Here is a 20,608-nt window from a genome sequence, read left to right on the forward strand (position 1 = left end):
CCATTTAAGCCCGAATTTATAGATTTAAGCAGAACTTCAGTGGTGTTAGGCCCCTGCTGGCCCTCTGAATTGCACCTTTATAGAACAGAGGTGACCTTTGTAAATCTTAGCTAGTTGTTTTGATTTTGGTACCTAGTGGTCGGTTTTTTCAGCTGTCAATAACAGTAAGGCATATTAGTTAATGATTCATAATGTGTATTTCACTGTGATAAATTACTCTTTAGAGAGGAAAGATTATATTAAATGCTCTTCCAGTGCTGCAATGTATTACTATGATAAATGAAAAACCACATTCACACACACAATACAGTACTAACCACAGACTGTGGAAAACAACCAGGCCTATTCCTAGGGAAAGCAACAAATAAATGGTAGGAGACAACCTTGATTACTTACATAGAAGCTCGTTTACCTCTCAGCATAGGCACAGCCAATTGACCAAAAGTAATTAAGCCTGGGAAAACTACATTTTTCGGAGTGCTGTAACCTCTTACTTGGCTTTCCAAGAGGACTGCCAATTTCAGAGTATATAGAGATTTTATATTCTGGTGAAAAAGGCCTTTCTAGAGGGAAATTTGCCTCTACTTAGCACATATTCTCCACTCCTCTCTTCAAATCAAGTCTGCAGCTGAACAGTGTTGTGCAATAAGGTCCCAATCCAGCAAAGCACTTGTGCACATGCTTAACTTTGAGCATGCAACTTGCCCCATTTTCTTCAAGTTAAGCACTGGCTTAAGTGCTGCAGTGCATTGCGGAGGGATAGCTCAGTGGTTTGAGCATTAGCCTGCTAAACCCAGGGTTGTGAGCTCAATCCTTGAGGGGGCCACTTAGGGATCTGGGGCAAAATCAGTACTTGGTCCTGCTAGTGAAGGCAGGGGCTGGACTTGATGACCTTTCGGGGTCCCTTCCAGTTCTAGGAGATAGGATATCTCCATATATTATTATTATTATTGAGACCTCAATGCCATTACTGAGGCAACTACATAGATTACTGCCACCTTCAATCAATTAAACTGGATGCAAATGTGTTTACAAAAATATATTTTTAAAACAAAAGCTTGAAGGTACAGTGAATTTGCATAATTTCTATGCAGTTAATCAAGTTTTTATAGTACCAGGTCATCTGTTTTTTGCTTTCCCTATTAACATAATGAGTAATTTGTAAAATCAGCATATGGTATATGTATATTGCATAAATAATATATTTTTTCTAATTTTTGAACATAATCTATATGGCAACTGGAATAACTATCTTTTCCTCTGTCTCAGCCTGATGTAACAAACCTAGAACGTATTCCAAAGCACCTTGAGACTGTGGTATGCTGCCCACAACCTTTGACTGAATAAGCATGTTCCATTACAGTGAGTGTTTGCCCCAGATAACGTCACAATAATGTAACATTCAAGCACATTTTCAGACAGAAAAACTGAATCCAGAGGGTGTTCAGTATTTTTTTCTGATTTAAGTTTTATTCATAGTAGTAGATGGATGATCTGTATAAACCCTTGCATGTGCCTTGATTTTTTTTCCTTTCTAAATATTTATACAAGTATGGGGGGGGGGGGGGAAATATCAAGGCTCAGTACTGGGTACAAACACACACACACCCTCATAGTAAATGACAGTGTTGGAATATTATATTGCAACACAAAATGTAATTATTATGAGATATTTTTTAAAGGCAACAATTATAGCAGACACAGCTTATGAGAAAAATAAGCAGTTTCTATATACATCACTGCAGTATAAAAGCCACCTCTCAAATGTTTCTAATTTATTATATCTTGACCTGATCTCATCTAAATATTTCCTGTAAATGTTCTGTATCCTGTCAGTGAGAAAAGTGATGAAAATGCCAAAAGTACCTATCTCCCCCAGGCAGGACTCTGAAAAGAAATACTGTGTTATGAGAAATTTTAAATTAAAGTGTAGGGTGCTAACATTCTCTTTGGCTGACCTGGTAGTTGGGGATTTTTGAATGACAACACTATCATGACCATTTGCTGTAAGAGAATCAAACTGGAGCAAGAGGATAATGGGCTTCATTCAGCACTCCTCCTATCCTATTCCACATGGCAAGATGAATATCCTACTTTTTATTAAATTCAATGGGCAAAATCCTGATCCCATTAAAGTCAAAGGGAGTTTCTTTTCTGCTGTTTGACATCAGTCTTCAAAACCACCTGCCTACTCTCACCACCCCTTGTGAAACAAAGAATAAGAAGTCAGGGCTGGTATAGGTTAGTGATTGTCTATGAAGGGGATGTTCGTAACTGGCCTCCATATTTTTTGGGGGGGGAGAAGCGGGGGTAAACAATGTTTCCCCACTAGCAGTGTACAGGTAGATGCTATAATCCTTCCCCTTCAAATATTTAATACTGACTGGGTTATAACTGGGCCAGGGTTATTCATGTGCATTAGTCAAGTAATTGAAAGCAACATGCTAGCCATATATACAATAATGAGTAACTATTTCTAAGCCAATTTAGAGGCATCCAATAGTTAGTTTAACATCTAGGTTTAGATGTTAAACTAACATCTAAATGTTATCTAGATGTCCAGACTGTCTTCATTTCCTCCACAAAACAAAAACAATTAAAATAACAAAATGTCTTAATTGGTTTTTACACCTAATTGTATCACCATTCCACTAATGATCACTCTCTGGATCCATCAACAATGACAAAGTACCAGGTCAGCCAAAGAGAACATTAGCACCCTACACCTACTGTATGTCATGCATTGTACATAATAAATATATCCCATGACACAGCAGCTGAAAGCAGGAAGGCTAAAGCTTCAGGCTCTAGCTTTCCAGCTGATCCTGGAACTCCAGTTAGCACTGTGTGTCACAGAGTTATGTTATTTCAGTGTAAATCTCCACCAGCTTTGAAGTACTCCACAGCTTCCAGAGTCCTTGGATATCTTTGCTTCCTAGCCCCTACCACAGCACATCACCCCACATCGCTACTCATCTGGATCACAAGTTGAAAAGGCAGTTTCTTTCCCCCGTAGATCTCTACCAATTTCATTTAGTGGACCACCACAAGAGGTTTAATCAGCATAGCACATTGTGGTACTTCTTAAACCAAACACAGTCTCTCTTACAAAAGATTTCAAAGCCTTGTTCCCCACACAGAACTCCTCTGCTGATCTTAGTTCTCGCTGAATTACAGGGCCACATTACTCCTAGAGTAGCTTACATCCTGAACGCTTGGATTAAAGTAAAACAGAATCTCACTTGGTGGCAGAGCCTCATCCACTCTCTGATATCGGCTAGCATCCTGACGTACTGACGGTAGTGACCTCAAATTCTGATGGCCATTGGCTTGGGAACCTAGAATTAAACAGAGAAGACATTCAGTTATTTTTTCATTCAGTGCTAAGAAGCTGTTGACTGGCCTCTGAATTGAACAGCACAGTGAATATGGATTCTGTCTGTAATTTCAAGTCTCAGAGGGGGCGCCAACTCACATCTGGCTCCTCAGACAGCACACAGACCACATGAGACCATCGGGGAAACCCAGTTCAAATACAGTAACTGCTGCTTTAAGATCTTAAGGCCAAATTCTATATTGGGGTCCAGGGCTGCAACTCCACTGATTTCAGTAGAATTACGCAAATTTACACCACAAGGGAATTTGGCTCTTAGTGGCTGGATAATAGGACAACAGAGGTCTATTGACAATACTTTAACAAGATCGCCCACTAAAATAATTTCCTTTAGTTGTGTAAGCAAGGGGTGAGGGCTGCTCAGTGAGAGAAGGAATAAACGATTCTACTTATTGGTTTGTTCCCTTAAATAAAAGTTCATACTCATAACTAAAGGGGAGAGACAATGTCATTTGTCAAGCTATCTTATATTACTAAGTGCACTTCACTGGAAAGATTTACACATTGTTGCTGAAAAATATACCAACCACATTGAAAGTATACACAACTTGTACACTCTGGGCGAAATCCTGGCACTACTGGAATCAATGACAAAACTTCCATTGACTTTAATGGGGCTAGGATTTCACTCTCTATGTAGGTGGCATGTGAGGATTCTGAGAGAGTCTGGGAATATCGTTCCCAGGGATATTTTGGTGCAATTTGGTACATTCAGAAGTCTAAATGTTGCTCTTCAGAAGTATTTGATGTACTTGCGATAAGCCTTCACTGGCAGGGATGACTTACTGTAGCAGTATCCAGCATGTGATCAACTCCATCAGAGGCTGGCGGTCATCCCAGGCCTCCTCAAATATGGTGGTGAAGTGCTACCAAGGAACTCCCAAGAGTCCCCACTTCATCACCAGAAAAAGGAAGTGAATGAATACATGGTAAATTGTGACTAGGGACAAGTTATTTATTATAATATAGTACTACCTACACTGAAGTTAGGTATGACACACAATTTTTAAATCCTAAACTAGCTTTACAAGTAATTGTTGTAAATAGAATGAATGTATGAAATCTTTTCCCATGGAGAGACATGCTTGAGCAGGTCAGAATTTGTAAATAAAAGGGGAATCAGCTTTAAATCTGATAAATAATTCTGTAAAAAATAGAGCTTTTGTTCTCTTTGCACTTTACGATGCATAAAGTTTTGTTTTCCCCTTTCCCCAAAACAATAAAAGTGCCAGGAGCTCAATTTCTTATGTATTAGTTTTCTGATTTGTTTTCCCCCCCCATTAATAATGTTGATTAGCCAACACAGTAACGTGATCGGATTTCTTTTCCAAGATACACTTTCCATTTCAATTTTTTTAAATCTGATTTTCAAAACCATAACAAATTGATTAAAATACTATTAAAATGTGTTTTTTGAAATCAGACTATTTCAAACCCCACCAAGAACAGAACTATTTTGAAATTTTTATGAATTAAGTATTTTTAAACAGCTCTTCTAATGACTGCAGAAAAGCCTTCTCACTCAAAAAACAGTCCCATTTATTGTCTCCATAGTAATTACCTCCACTAGCGCCTTCAACTTGTGTCGCTCCCTCCTCGCAAGCAGCTTGGGTACCTCCAGTTTCTTCATCCTGACACTGGCTACTTGCAGCTGCAGCCTGCAGACTCCTCCTCCTCTGCCAAATTTCTTCTGATTCATCTCTGTCCTGTAATTCCCCTCCTTCAGCTAGCTGACGAGCCTCCTCTTGACTGCTGGGTAACCGCACGGCCGGTAAAGAGCCAGGAGTGCACACAGAGTCCTGTGTTTCTGCAGCAGGCTCACTTCTGGTCACCTGGGTGGCACAAGCTCCCTCTTCCTCTTCCTGAGAAGAAAAGGCAGGAGTCTCAGAAAATCTGGCACTTTCAAAAGAAGAACACCGAGTTTCGACTGAGGAGAGACGTGTAGTCACACTTTCATTGCAAGAACTGTCTGCCCCTTCCACATCACTCTCTCCTTCTGGCCTGGTACTGGCCTCACTGACACTTTCTGTGCGAGCAGGATCACTGTGCTCAGTTTCTGAGGATACCTGGGAAGGTTCAGATCCTTGGTCAAGGGATTCTGTTTCACTCATACCTCTTCTACTACCAATGGCAGAGTCTGAAGCTCCCATGTCTGCACTGCTAGTAGGCTGCTCAGCCACCTGACAGGCACACAATTCGCTGCCAGCCCATTCTACCGACAGATTATTCTGAGAATCTGGCTGGCCTTCACCTTCTTCTCCTGCAAACTCTGATGGTGGAAGCCCTTGGAGAGTCTCCTGCTGGTTATCAGAGGGCTGCAAAGGAGTTTCGAAGGCTGGTGCTTTCCCATCCTCTGCAGGACCTTGCATTATCTGATTTGATGATGAGTAACTTAAAAAATTTCCTTCAACACTCCTTGTAGCACCATTAAACATTACTAAACCGCCATCTTCTTCCAAGGAAGACTGAAAATCTAGATCTTTATGCAACTCATGCTCCTCTTCATCTGAGTCAATGTGAAGCATAGCATTAAGTCTCGTGTCGGTAGGAAAACTACTCCTTAGTTTTGGGGATGCCCCAAGTGAACGCTCACTGCAGGCAGATGTCCCAGGTCTGGGATGACTATTATGTTCTATTGCATCCAAATAGTCATTCAATGAGTCTTGGCGACCTCTGTTAGGTGATGACCTTGCAGCAGTAGAGGTTAACTCTTCCTGGTCCATTTCCAGAGTTGTACTAGTCCTTAAAGAATGTGTAAGGACTGCATTTCCAACAGATTCCTCAAGGATTGGGCCATTTAAACAAACTGGAAGTGTGTCATGGTTCCCTGCTGGCATGTCCTCATCATCAGAAGGGCTTCCTAAGTCTTCATTCACAGAGTTCACTCCTAGCAAAGTACCAACTGTTTCTGGTGAAGCATCTGCAATGAAACACAAAGACTGGGAATGAAACACATGAATACATCCATTCAGTTAATTCTAATATCTCTGCACAACACGATGCTATAAAAAACATACTTCTGTTAAGATACCCATTCGCTGCATACAAACAGTGAAGTGAAGAAAAACCCCACCAAAAAAAAAAAAAAAAAAAATGCAGGACCAACGTTTATAGAATTTGCTCAATATAAGTTTAACCTATTTTATACAATAAAGGAAACACAATATGCATGAAGTATCATTATAAAGGACTCCCATCCTGCTCTTATATATTCAGCACATTGCCAAAATTGGCTCTTATACAAAACAAGGTAAAAACCTGTTTTCTAAAGTCTGTGCTCTTGTTCCTAAGAGCAGAATCTGCACAGAACCTGAGACTGACATTAACTGCAACATTAACTGCCTTATGGGGCAGTCACAAACTGTACAAATATCACACTCTGTACAGAACAGTTTTATATTTACTTAGAGGGTTTTTTCCTCTTTAGAAAAGGAGGATCTAAAGTTCCATGGACAGTAAGGGTATGTCTACACTTAAAAAATGACCCACAGCAGCGAGTCTCAGAATCCGGGTCAACTGACTCAGGCTCGTGGGGCTTGTGCTACAGGGCTAAAACCAGCAGTTGAGATGTTTGACCTGGGGCTGGAGCCTGGGCTCTGTAACCCAGGGAGGGAGGAGGGTCACAGGGTATATCTACACAGCAGCTAGACACCTTTGGCTGACTTGTGCCAGCTGACTCGGGCTGTGGGCTGTTTAGTTGCTGTGTAGACTTCCAGGCTTGGGCTGGAGCCCGAGCTCTGTGACCCTCTCACTTCTCAGGGTCCTAAAGCCTGGCTCCAGCCCGAGCCTACACAGCAGTGAAATAGCCCCACAGCCCGCACCCCACAAGCCCGAGTCAGCTGGCACGAGCCAGCCATGGGTGTCTAGTTCCTGTGTAGACATATCCTCAGAGACATTTTTACACTTTAGGAATTGAAAAGTATGTATGAGGCCAACTACTCTCCCTACAATGAAAATACAGTATGCCAAGTACATTCAAATATATCAGTAATAATAAAAGTAGAAAATAAGTAGGATAAAATTAGTATTTAGTAGTACTACCAATAATAATCTTTGAAACGTTTGGTCCATCACTTTCACACAAAGCTTTTCTATAATAGGGGCACTATACACAACAGGATTAGTATGTGTAACAGGTAGTCATAGTACATAGTGATTTTCTCTACCCAATCATTAGTGTGCACAGGTTTTAAATCTCACCTTCATGAATGGAAGATGTAATCTCGACTTTGAATTGGAGATACCCACTTACATGGTCAGCTGGGAGCCTTCTGCCAAGGTTATAGCTAAGAATCTGGTCCCTGCAGAGAAGAAAAAAAATACTGTTCTCTAGACTTTTTACTTTATTTTATTTTTCAAATGTTTTACATCACAGGTTCCTGTCAGAGAGGTGTGACATAATAAAAGGTAATACAGAATCATGAATTCATAAAAGTGAGCATCACGTTAGTTTGTGTAACAGAGCATGCAGACTGTACACTTCCTAAAAGACAATTAATTACCAGATAAAGCAACATAGCATATCCATCAACTATGCTTTTGTCCTTATTCCAAATATAAATTGTGCACTGGCAACTTTCATCCACCCACAAATCTTCTCTTAATTGAAAAACAAACAACAACAAAAATGTGTGCACTTTAAGATTACAAAACCTTTTTATTTCTGAAATCATTCTGCCCTCTGGTGGTTTTCACTGCACAGAAAATATTTTTAATTATTTACCTGAACAAGAGACACTATAATTTTTATTTTTAGGTTCCAATTCAACAAAGCACTTATGCATACACTTAACTTTAAGCATATGCTTAAATCTATTCCTATTCAGCAAAGCTCTTATGCACACGCTTAAATTTAAACATGTGCTTAAGCCTTAGTAACTTCAATGGGACTTAAACAAGTGCTTCCTGAATTGGGTTTTAGGATGAGATTCTGAACAGCATAGAACTCACAGCCCGGGGTCCTCTCCAACATAATTTAGACAGCTGTGGGGGCCTTGTCTAAGGCCTTGTTTACATGGGGAAATTTTACCAGTATAGTTATACTGGTGTAACCCCCCATTTGGACATACTTATTCCAACATGAGTGAGACTTTTTCTGGTTCAGCTTAAACCCCTTCCCAAACGACAAACTAAACCAAAAAAAAAAGCCACTTTTATACCAGCGTAAGTGTTTCCACATGGGGGTAGGGCTAATATCAGTATAACTATAGTGGTTTAAATTCACACCTTTGGATATATATAAAAAAAACCCTTGTGCAGACAAGGCTTAAATTGCAGCAGCCTTTCCTGGCTATTCTATGGGTCACAGTACCAACTGAAATCTCCACATCATTGCATGCTGCAGCCCTGTTACAGACACGCCACTCCTGTCCTCAGTCAGGCATGTCCTCTTTGCCAGGGCATAGGAGGGGATCCTCAGAACACAGCCCTTCGGCTATCTTTCACAGCTCCTGTGCTGGCATAATCCTCCTCCAGATGGAAAAAGAGCTTTTAGAGCTTCTTTATGCTACTCCAGCCATTTTACGCCGCATAACTGGGCCAGAATGGGGGGTGAGAATCACACCCTTAGGGCCTACATTAGGACAGGCCATATTAACATCTGCTTGGTATTCAAATAAAAAAAAAAGTGTCACTAGCATTGGCTATGTTTCATATTTTCCACAACAGCTACACAAAATTCAAAATGTGTTGGCACTTTAACTACACAAATATGCAGAGTATTGGTGCTGCCACACAATGCCAGAAATCAGGACTAATTTCAAATACAGACAAGGCCTAAATTAGTACAATGTACCTTGAGAATGGCAAGTTCCAAGCTTCAGACATTCCATTACATTCCTATGACTCAAGAGTAACATCACTGACATGGGAAAAAAGCCTGAGCCAGTAATGCTTATTTATGGTTCCTGTGTACAAAACGCAGTATTCCTACTGTGCTCCGCAGACCAAAGCAAGTTTTGTTCAACAGGGCAACCACAGTGTACGTGTATTTTGTGTGTGAAAATAAATCCTGTTTATTCAGTTGATTTGGCACATCTGGTAGGAAATTAGATCTGAGTGGATGATCAATGCAAGAATCTCTTTAAACAGCATTACATTAAATTTACAAAATAAGAGTCTGATTCATCACTGTGTACCTCTGGTTTTACGATGGTGTAATCTATTGGAGTAATTTAGTAGTGAATCAGGACCTTAAATGTTTAAACTGGAAAACGGCCAAATTACTTCATCCCCAGCACGTAACAGGAAAAAGCCCTCATGGGAAGCAAGTACCTTCTCAATAAACACGTCTAGCCCCTTCCACCACTCGATACCAGTGGCTAGATCACAAGTTATCCAGTTAGAGACAAAATACACTTCTATAATAGCAGTATAATACCTTCTGTGAAATCAGAAGAAGTTTCACTGGTGCAAATTGTGGCTTTGCTTGTCTACATGAGAGGTTTGCACAAGTGCATTTGCACCAGTAGCTGAAATTGAGGCTAATTCTATGTGGAGATAAGATGTAAATTAAGGGTATTTAGAGAATGGCAGCTTCCAGACTTCAGCTTGTATAGTATTTATTCAACATTTACATTCCTCATAATTAGCCAAGGCTCGAAGAAGGAACTTCAATAATAAATAATTCAAATCTTACAGTTCTAAACTTTCAAAATGGACTTTTATTCAGAAGATGATTCAGTGCTAAAAAATGCACTAGGTGGATTCATTAGAATTTGTTTGCATTGTACTCTTCTGTTCTAATAAGGAGGGAGCTTTGTAGAAAGCATCTAGATAGCAGATTGCACAATTCTGTATTTGTGAGAGAAAATACAAAATGAAATCAGTATAGCCCTCAGCACTTAGGAAACTCCCAACTGGTGCAGAACGTTGCCGCACATCTCCTCAGCAACACAATGGCTACTGGGAACATATCAAACCTCTCAACCAGTACCTACACTGGCTTCCCAAAGAATATCAAATCAAGTTCAAGGTCTCAGTCCCTACCTTCAAAGAGATCCCAGGACTGGGCCCAAGGATACCTAAAAGACCATCTAAAGCTCCGGGTAGTCAACAACTTTGTCCTTTGGCACAACTGCACTCCCACACAGACACACTTTATTCTTGTTGAAAGAGAACTTTCTCCAGGGGCAGTCCAAGGCTGTAGAATGAACTCCCACTAAGGATTATCACAAACCTCACACCACCTTCCGCTGCAAGTGCGAGGAATACTTATTTGATCTTGCCTTCTCTGATATAAACACAGAGCAACTGGTGTCTAGATAGACAGATAGATAGATAGAAACTAACTATATAAAAAAAGAAACTCCGCTGCACATGGTTCTCCCTCTGGGGAGAGGGGGAGAGAACAAAACACGTGACAAATGTGTAGTCACGTAGTTTAACACGCTATTGGAATACTATGGTGACGAGCACAGTAAAAAAAAAAAATCAGTATAGGATAAAAAGAAAAGAAGTCTATACTATACAAAGTTAAACCTTTGGGATTTGGATTAATGCCATTTTTTTCAATCTTTAATTTTAACTATCCCAGGCACAAAATCTTCACCTGTCCTTGAAGTCATCAGGATGATGAAAGATTACATTTTACTAACCTGTCCAAAAAGAAAGACTGACTTTAGCTTACTTCTGACTTTATCATAATTTGTGTACTTTACAGTTATATTGTCTATACTTTTCTTCCAATCAGTTTGTTTCATATACCTATTGCGTTGTCATAACCTTGATTGCAAGCTCACTGGGGAAAGGGCTGTATATCTGTCTAGCACCTAGCCAATGGGCCCTTGATCACCGACTGGTGCTCCTAGACCAGGGATGGGCAAACTTTTTGGCCCGAGGGCAACATCTGGGTATGGAAATTGTATGGTGGGCCATGAATGCTCACGAAACTGGAGTTTGGGGTGCGGGAGGGGGTGTGGGCTCCGGCTGGGCGTGCGGGCTCTGGGGAGGGGCCAGAAATCAGAAGTTCAGGGTGCAGGAGGGAGCTCCAGACTGAGGCAGGAGGGTGTGTGGAGGGGTGAGGGCTCCGTCTGGGGGTGCAGGCTCTGGGGTGCGGCTGGGGATGAAGGGTTGGGGTGCAGGAGGGTGCTCTGGGCTGGGACTGAGGGGTTTGGAGGGCGGGAGGGGGATCAGGGCTGGGGCATGGGGTTGGGGGCGCGGGAGGGAATCAGGGGTGCAGACTCCAGGCGGTGCTTACCTCAAGCAGCTCCCAGAAGCAGTGGCATGTCCCCCCCTCCAGCTTCTATGCGGAAGCGCGACCAGGCGGCTCTGTGTGCTGCCCTGTCTGCAGGTGCTGCCCTGCGGCTCCCATTGGCCGTGGTTCCTGGCCAATGGGAGCTGCAGGGGCAGAGCTTGGGGCAAGGACAGTGAATGGAACCCCCTGGCTGCCCCTCCGCATAGGAGCTGGAGGGGGGACATGCTGCTGCTTCCGGGAGCTGCGCGGAGTGGGGCAAGCCCCTGACCCTGCTCCCCAGCGGGAACTCGAGGGCCAGATTAAAACATCTGGAGGGCCGGATGCGGCCCCCGGGCCGTAGTTTGCCCACCCCTGTCCTAGGCACTACTGCAATAAAAATAACAGTAATTACTTGTCCTGGATGAGAGGTCAAAATAATTTTTCAAGACTGTTTTAAAGTAGTTCTAATGCTAACACGTCACCAAATTGAATACCCACCCATTTTCTCCCTGTGTACTTTATATGTAATCCTTCCTCCTCAGAATGATTTAAGATAATGTATATACAACTGAAATACAGAGACTGAAAATGTCTTCCAGAATTTTTGCTTGCAAAACATACAGAAGAGAACTCCCTGCATATGGATAAGCACACCAAAATCACTACGGTAGTCCCCAGACTTCACACAAAGCACTACTATGAAATAGAGAGCTAGAAGAACATTCTGAGCATCCACGTGAAAATGAACACATTAAGCAATATTCTGACAGTCGCTCACAGAGTCATTATATTCTTCTAGTGTCGAGCAGTGTGCAAATTTATTAGAATAAGCCTCTTATTCTGATGCATCATATTTTATTTAAACTGAGATCTGAATAAAACTATTGAAGTAGAACAAATATAAATATCAGCATTTAGAAACCAAACAATAAACAAGCAACGTGATTTTTTTTTAAAACATAGCACTTCTTAGGAAAGTCAGTTTATATATGAACCTGGGCTACTCTTGATATTATAATAAAGTGTATAGGCAGATCCTTTTAAAACAAAATTACTCAATAGAAGGCACCATCAACATTTTAATGGTATACTTTTTTAAAGAAAATTTACCTGTGTAACTACCACCTTGGGAGACTTAAAAATTAAAATTATTTTCAAATTGAATTTGCCTTTCTCCATTTCTTATTTTGGTGGTAATATCTAGGGAAAATAGGGAAATTAATCTTACCTTAGCCCAAAATTTCCTTTCTTCTAGGGCAAAAGTCCACAGATCCAGCACAATGGGTCTTATTCCTGCTTGTAGCTTCTAGGGCTCAGTAACCAGACTTGTCAATCAGTGAGGCTGGGAGTGGCCACACTCCCGAAGACCCAGTCAGCTAGCCAGTCCAAGATACTTCCAAAGCTGTTTTGTAGAGCTATGTCCTTTAAAGTTTAATTTACAGGTTAATAAAAAAAAATCATACAAAAACATTTCATGCTGCAGAGCAACGTGAAAATCCACTCCAAATACACTGTTCCCACAAGTAAAAATTCCACCCCAAGGAAATATAGGTATTGTGCCCATAAAGATAATGGAGGAGAGTGAGACACGAAGCCTCCCTCAGAACCATAATCCTTGTGCTGGGTGGGTTGGATCTGTGGACTTTTCTGCTAGAAGAAAAGAAATTTTTGGATAAAGTAAGAAATTTTCCTATTCTTCTTTATAGGGAAAGTCCGCAGATCCATTATAGTGGGATGTCCAAAAGAAGTGTATAACCAGGGAAGGAAAACAAAGAACGAATAAGGAGAGAGCACTCTCACTGTTTTTAAAATATATTCCAGGGTGAACGTATCATGCAGACCCCTCCGTCCAATGGGAGAGGCTGAGGAAGTCTGCAAAACTTTAAATTTGCAAAACTTAGTGGAGGTGTGAAAAAAACATGACCAGGTAGCCACTGTACATCTGTATTTGTATGTTGTATGTATGAATCTTCAGGTCAGGAGGATTCCATGGCTCTGAATGAATGAGCACTTGTCCTCTTGTTCTTTCGGCCCACTTTGCGTTGACGCGATCCATCCAGGCCTATAACTTACCACTATGCTATACATATAGACCAGCCCCTTTAGATGCCCTGTTTGTAAAATACCTTATCAAGGCTAAAAGAGAAGTGTGTTATAAACATATCTGAATATCCTATTTTACTCGATACATCTCACATATTGTGTATTCGGTTAGATTTAATTTTCTGGCCTTGGGTGCAGAATTTTGTCCTTCAGCAGAATTTTGTCCTTCAGCAGATTCTTCTTGTAGAGGTTGCCACTTGAATTGGACATGAGACCCAGAACTTCCCTTGACAATGTAGGGCCAGCCCCCACTCACTCTGCTTCTTGTGGTTGTCCCGGAGTATGTTATGACATCCCCCCCCCCCCAAAAAAAAACAGTCATGCTTTTGAGCCATGAAAGAAAGTGAACAATTGCAGCTATGGCCTATCAATTTCTTCATCTGGAACAACACTTCAGTTTCTTTGCTGGGTTCTGGATGCAGATAGGTCCACTGACAGACATGCAACTCAAGGCTGTCTCTCCCCTTGAAGACATTGGGCTATAGACTCCACTCTCCTGTATTTTTCCTTTGCTTTCTTAACTGATATTTATTTCCTCTTTATATGAGGTGCTTGAGTATATAGCAGATTTCTTTTTTTTTTCTTGTTTTTTTAAATATGCCCCAGGAACAGAGATTAGAAGCTCGCAGCCACATTGAAGATCTGGCACCACCTTGTTGATAAAAGCCATTGCTGAAGTGCTGTAAGACACCACCAGCCTTGGCTGGTCAAGACTGGACTCTTAAAACCTGATTGCTCTGTTGGAGGTCTCATCTTCCATTATCCTTGGATAAAATGGTTCCCTCAGTAAGGTTCCCTGTTCTTGAAGCTGGCATGGATTTTCTTCACCAATCCTTTCTGATTGCAACACGCTGTGACTTTCCAAGTACTCCTTGGCACTGGGGCAAGGGAAAACAGGAATGATGGGTACTACAAACTCAAGATATTTAGAAATTTATGGAGAAAATAACCCACATGAAGTCTCTCTTTCAACAGAATGTTATTGCTAGAGCCCTTCATTCTTATCCAAGACATCAGAACCATGATAGATGTGACTGCAGAATGGGTGACATTGTGACTTCTGAGCACTGGCTTCTGAATCCTGATCTCTGATAGAAATAAACGCCTCTGGAAGCAGATATCTATGACTACTCCCAGAAGTAATATTGATTGCATGACATCATCGGGATGTTGGTGATATTGCCAAAAAACATGTTGTTCCAAAAAATCTGAACTGCGTAATGGCTGCTTTGTGGGCCTTTTCAGGAACAGTAATCTGATGGATGGGACACCTTATGTGTATATGGGAACCCTTTCTGCTCGAGAAAAAAACAGCATTGACTTGCATTTTGGAAAACACCCCTAAAAAGGCAGGTAGGCCCAGGAATAAAGAGGTATAGTTGGTAACTTTGTCTGTTGCATGTCACACTGATATCTCCTCTGAGAGGGTCGCATAAGAGTATGTAAATAGGTGTTCAATTATTGATGGAAATGGATGCTTTGGTAGAATTTAAGGTCTCCATCCTGAACTGAACTATGGCTTTTGGAGAAAATCCACTCAAGAATTTCCAGTTGAGACTCCCTGTTTGGAATTTGGGCACTAGAAAGAAGACAAAGAAGAAGTGTAAGTCTTGTTATTCCCTGGGAGATCAATTTTGAAGCAGATTAATACTGCAGCCTTCATATGCTCGCATTTTAATTGGTTGGAAGAAGGGGATGTCAATCTTGGTTTGGAATGCTTTTAATCTCAGATGTAAGCCACACTGGGTATCTCTGGTTAAGATTCATTCTTCTGACAGCATTGATCCAACACTTGAAATTTCATGTTCTCTATTTGGGAAACCACTTCAAACTGAATCAGTCTGTAGTCATACTTGCTTGAAAAAACGCAGAGGTTTGTCCTGCAGTATCTCCTCTGTCTCTTATGCACTTTGTGTATTCAATCAGCTCAGCTAGATGGACATACCTCCTATAACTCATAACTGGATCAAAGAGTGCCAAGACCCACAGTAAGGTCTGTATTTCCTTTTGATCTACCAGAGTGCCTTCGATTATGATTATTTTTACATTATATTATTATTATTAAAGGAGGATTTCCCTGGTAGTGCCATTTATAGTTACCGAAGTACCCGTCCTCAGGATACTTAATAGTAACAAATACCTGATTTGCCTGGGGATTGGATTTCTGGAAGAATATACAGTCCACATAATACTCCTGAGAATGGTTTCAAATTGCTCCTCAAAAACTGACACTGAGGTTCTTCCTCTGAGGGCTGTAGCCCAAAGACTGAATCAGCTCTCACATAAGTGAATATGAGGAGACTTCTCTGCACTTTCTGGGCTCTTTCTTGTCCCTTTCAGAGCCTTTACTCTGGGAAGATTTGCATTACAGTGAGCTAGAAGGGGAAGAAAGTCCCTGCACCTCTTTTTCCTCCTTTTACTAGGAAAATCAAGCCTTCGAAATTTCCTTTGTGGAGGAGTGACTCCTGTGGCCAGAATCTGTAGCATGCCTTTATCTTTCCTTCCCAGTTTGTCAGAGTTATAGGGGGGAAAAGTGAGAGAAATTAATCTTGAAGTCCAGCTACCACGTGTACCCTGATTTATGGAGCTTGCAACCCCCTAAACGGTAGGACAAAGGGAGAGAGAATGGCCTCTATCGCCTATGATAACAGAATATCACTGAAGAGGGACCCTGGAGGGAGAACCTGCTGCTGTGCTACTGAAATAAGTGTAAGATTTGTAAGGTTCACTCTTTTGAGAGGATTTCTTAGTAGGGTTCCTTAAACTTTACAGATGCTCCCTAAACCCCTGCTTGAGGCAAGGGCACATGGCACAGCCCTTTTGTCTCACTGGATCCTGCCATGAACCAGGTAGTCTTACACAAGATGCCGCATGGCACTGCCCTTGGTCCTGGGTGGACTGATTTTAATCAGCAAGCAAAAACCTTGATTTAAATCATTTAAAATCATGTTTTGAATCCTAATTTAGCTATTTTCCTAAAGAAAGGCTGAGTCTCATGTGTTGGTAACCATTACAACCTGTTGATCTGCAACTAAATATAGTCTTTACACTAAATTCAGTGCTTTTTTTCCCTGTGTGTGGGGGGCTAACCTGGAGGATACACTATATCCACACACAGTTAAGCAATATTATCGCTTAACCTACATTTATTCAGATTCTTAATTTTCACATTTTTATTATGATTAGAAAATGGTGAATGATGCCATTTCTTATTTACTAGATGATTAATTTTTACTTCTGATTTGTGTTAAGTTATATATGGATGGAAATGCAAATTCAATTAAAAAGCACAAAAAAGCATACATTTAAAAAATAATATTACTAACTTAAATGTGCTGGATACAAAAGAAAAAAATTTAAATGCAAAACACATTTTGATAAACTAACAATTATTAAATAAAGGAAGACTTATCTATAGTTAGGGAACTCAGCTAATTTTGGCCCTTATGTCCTTCAATATTTTAGAACTAGTAGATCTCATCCTCTCACGTCTACTTTTTGAAACTGCTTTTTCAACTCCCAATTGGATTCTTAACTTTGAATGAACTAGCCATTCAACTGCACTAGCTGAATAAACTGAAATGAAGAAAATATTTTCTCTGCTTCTGCAGAAGAGGCTACATGCTGTCAAAAGCCAGTTTAGCACTTCAACACACTCTGGTTCTAGATGCATAGCCAGTGACTTCACCAATTCACTAGTTTGACTTTCTTTAAAATATGACAGCAAACATGTACTTCTTTACATTATTTTTGGTATTTAAATTATTTTAATACATTATGTTAAGGCTTAAAGTTATAATAAGCTGTCCAATTCAAACAGGTTTTTTTTTAAAATAAACCTATATTTAATTGAGATTAGAAAATCTGGTTTAAATTGTTTTAAAGGTTTTAATTTTTTTTTAAATCATCAATTTTTCTACACCCTGCCTTTGTCTCACTGAATCCCATATTAGGCCCTGCTGTTCTAAACAGCAGCAGCCCTTTGTTTCACTGAATCCCTTAGCAAGACAAGCAGAGCTGCACAAAACCTGCATGGCATGGTCCTTTGTTTCAATGGATCCCTCAGTGTCAGGCAGACTTCCAGAAAGGCTGGCTTACACCTTAAATTAGTCAAAAATAAGTGCTGTTCCAGTAGCCCCTTACCGCCTGCTTGTTCCTCCATGCCTCGGCTGCTCTCCCTCTCAGCCCTGCAGGACTGGCTATATTGGGATTGATTGATTCACAGTGAGCACCGTCCCATCAGTCCCACCAGTGTGGAATGTCTGATCCACTACACAAACAGGGTTCAATTAACCTGGTAGCTGTGGCACAGCTGACACAATAGGGTCTGATTAGCCCAGACACTTTCGCATTCTTTTCTGCCAACTTCTCTATTCCTCTTACTGGCTGTGAGGTGTTCCACCAGAAATGCCTGCCCAGACATGTTACATAGGAAGCTGCTGCAGGCAGCAACCTCAGTATAAGAAGGGAGTTTCCAGCAACCCTGCTGCAGACCCTCTCCCACCCTGCCCTGCCACTCCTGAGGCTAAACAGCAGCCCTGTAATGCTTAGAATCCTTTTTGGTTTTGTTTTCTTGTTGCTCTAAGCAGGAGGTCTGGTAAAGTCTTCCAGCAGCTGCTGGAGGCAGGTCAAACTGGCTAGCTGGCTGGGTCTTCACGGATATGGTCACTCCCAGCCTGCCTGATTGACAAGTCTGGTTAACGCCCCCAAGAAGCTGCAAGCAGGAGTAAGACCCATTGTACTGGATCTGCAAACTTTCTCTGCAAAGGCCGTTATTTGTTTACATCCTGGTTGTCATGCAAGAACATTATGTTACTCTCACGCCCTTTAACTTCCCGGGAAGAACATATGCACTTTTTGCTTCTGCTTCTTATGGCCTGATCCAGAGCCTCCTTGAAGTCAGTAGAAAGACTCATTGACTTCAATGGGCTTTGGATCAGGTCCTAAAAGAAGAGTGTTTGACACAGTTCAACTCCTCCCATTGTCTTCAGATGTGTGAATATTAAGAGAAGTATTATTTGTTGTCTATTCCTAGTGCTATTAAATGTACTATATGAATTTTAAAGATCCTGATAAAACAAAGTACTGTACTGGATTATTTCTTAATTGATATTTTAATGTGTAGACATACTATTATCTATCTAACAGGCCCACTCTTAACCTACAGCCATCTTCCTCCTGACCCACAATGCCAGGCCCCAGTGTTCCAGCCCAGATCCCTTTCCTTCATCCTTCCCTCCTTGCCCAACTATAGAATTCCAGAGCCTGTCCAACCACGAAGCAAGATTGGACAGTGTTTCCATCCCCACCAATGGTCACTTTGGTTATCTGAAAACTTGTCTTTTTAAAAAAAAATAGTATCGAAAGCTAAGAAAAAGTTTTTAAAAGCACAATAGATTAATTTTGGGGCCCATCAAACCTTTATTCATAGTGAAAGTCAATTTCAATTTTGTGGTATTTCCAACACTCAGAACAATAATCAATTACAATCCTTTCATTTCTACCCAGTTAGTTAAACCATTGTGAAATCTTTCTCACGATAAGCTAACAATTAGAAATGTTTGAACTATAAAAGAAACAAGACAATAAAATCTGTTTGTTCTAAGTTGGCACACTACTCTATATTGCTGGCAGTAGTTATGCCTTACTTCTTGATTTATTAGCAACAAGTTAATTTTTCTTTGCCTCAGAAACCTTACAAAAAAAAAAAGTTATAACAAACCACACACAGATTCTTACACACACAAATTTAAAACAGACTAAGAAATGCAAGCATATTCGTATCAGAGGTTGTAAGGCTACAGAGATATTAACTTCCTGCTACGGCAAGTCTGTGGTATATGATCACAATGAGTATACAATTAATTAGCCAGGAAAAGGTTGCTTTGTGCCAGTATCGCAGATGCTGATCTGATCTTCCCAACTGACTTAATTAACAACGAGTTAGTTTACCCTATTGCATGCCTCTCCAATAGTCTCTGGACTGGTATTGTTAACTTCCCAAGAAAGCGCTTGATGATAGGACGACTCTTGGCAAATTTGTCTTTAATTTCAATTTCCAAGACGTCTGTTAGAAGTGCAACAAAAGAATATTTCTGAAAGAAAGAACACATTCAGTAGTGTATCATTACACCATTATTCAACATATATGTAAATTTACACCACCCGTTTGTGACAGGCAACCCAAAGCAATGATTATTGATGATGGCAGCCGCTTCCAGATTACACAATGATGCTACAATCATTAAAAACAAAAATGTTTCTTCCTTCCCCCTCCTCGAAGAATAAATGGCTTTTTCATTTCTATATTACTATGATGTTTCAATCAAAAATGAAGTTTCGTGAGGCATCAATGTTCTGCTTGGAACAGCCTACATCAACTAGTTAGACTTCCACTAGCCTTCACCTTTTGGATTTCAGTACAAATCACCACCTTACCAGAATGGCTAAAAACAGTCTGGCTGGTTGGCTAAATAATTCTCAACAGGGAACAAAACTAGAGGCTACAGTTCAACTTCGTTACACACATCAACCAGACAGGTTCAAATCTCTGCACATCTGGCAGACTCAAATCAGAAAATGAATGAGAGTCATGAATAAAAACAAAAATTCTCATCCTTGTCAATCAGGGTTGAGTTTCCTGTGATGAATGGAATTTAAAGGTTGTTAACCATCTGTTTGCTATAGAAATTGAAAGCTGTCATTGTGGAACCCACAGAGAAAAGGAGAAGACCAATTCTGTACCAAATTCAGCATATGTAATATGATCATAAGATGGTACTGTCAAAGCATTGCTACAGGGAAACACACAGCAGTTAGAGCACGCGGATATAGTTTGTGGGCCAATGAACACTGCACAGTACATTATGATTTTAGTAATAAGTTGTAAAAAATAAGAGACCAGAGAAGAAAAGAGGAAATAGAATAGAGGATTTTTG

The 20,608-nt window shown here is 40.6% G+C and overlaps 1 protein-coding gene across 1 annotated transcript in view; it reads right to left on the minus strand.

Moving 5' to 3' along the window:
- HECW2 (HECT, C2 and WW domain containing E3 ubiquitin protein ligase 2) overlaps positions 1-20,608 on the minus strand; it is a 185,091-nt gene that overhangs the window by 74,197 nt on the left and 90,286 nt on the right. Inside the window, exons 6-9 of the mRNA XM_065413387.1 lie at positions 19,623-19,765; positions 7,595-7,695; positions 4,956-6,314; positions 3,243-3,338 (exon numbers count right to left, since the gene is read on the minus strand). Of these exons, the coding sequence (XP_065269459.1) occupies positions 3,243-3,338; positions 4,956-6,314; positions 7,595-7,695; positions 19,623-19,765 (1,699 nt within the window). The remainder of the gene's footprint in view (positions 1-3,242; positions 3,339-4,955; positions 6,315-7,594; positions 7,696-19,622; positions 19,766-20,608) is intronic.

This window comes from Emys orbicularis, chromosome 11 (genome assembly GCF_028017835.1).
Source record: "Emys orbicularis isolate rEmyOrb1 chromosome 11, rEmyOrb1.hap1, whole genome shotgun sequence".
Taxonomy (NCBI): domain Eukaryota; kingdom Metazoa; phylum Chordata; order Testudines; family Emydidae; genus Emys; species Emys orbicularis.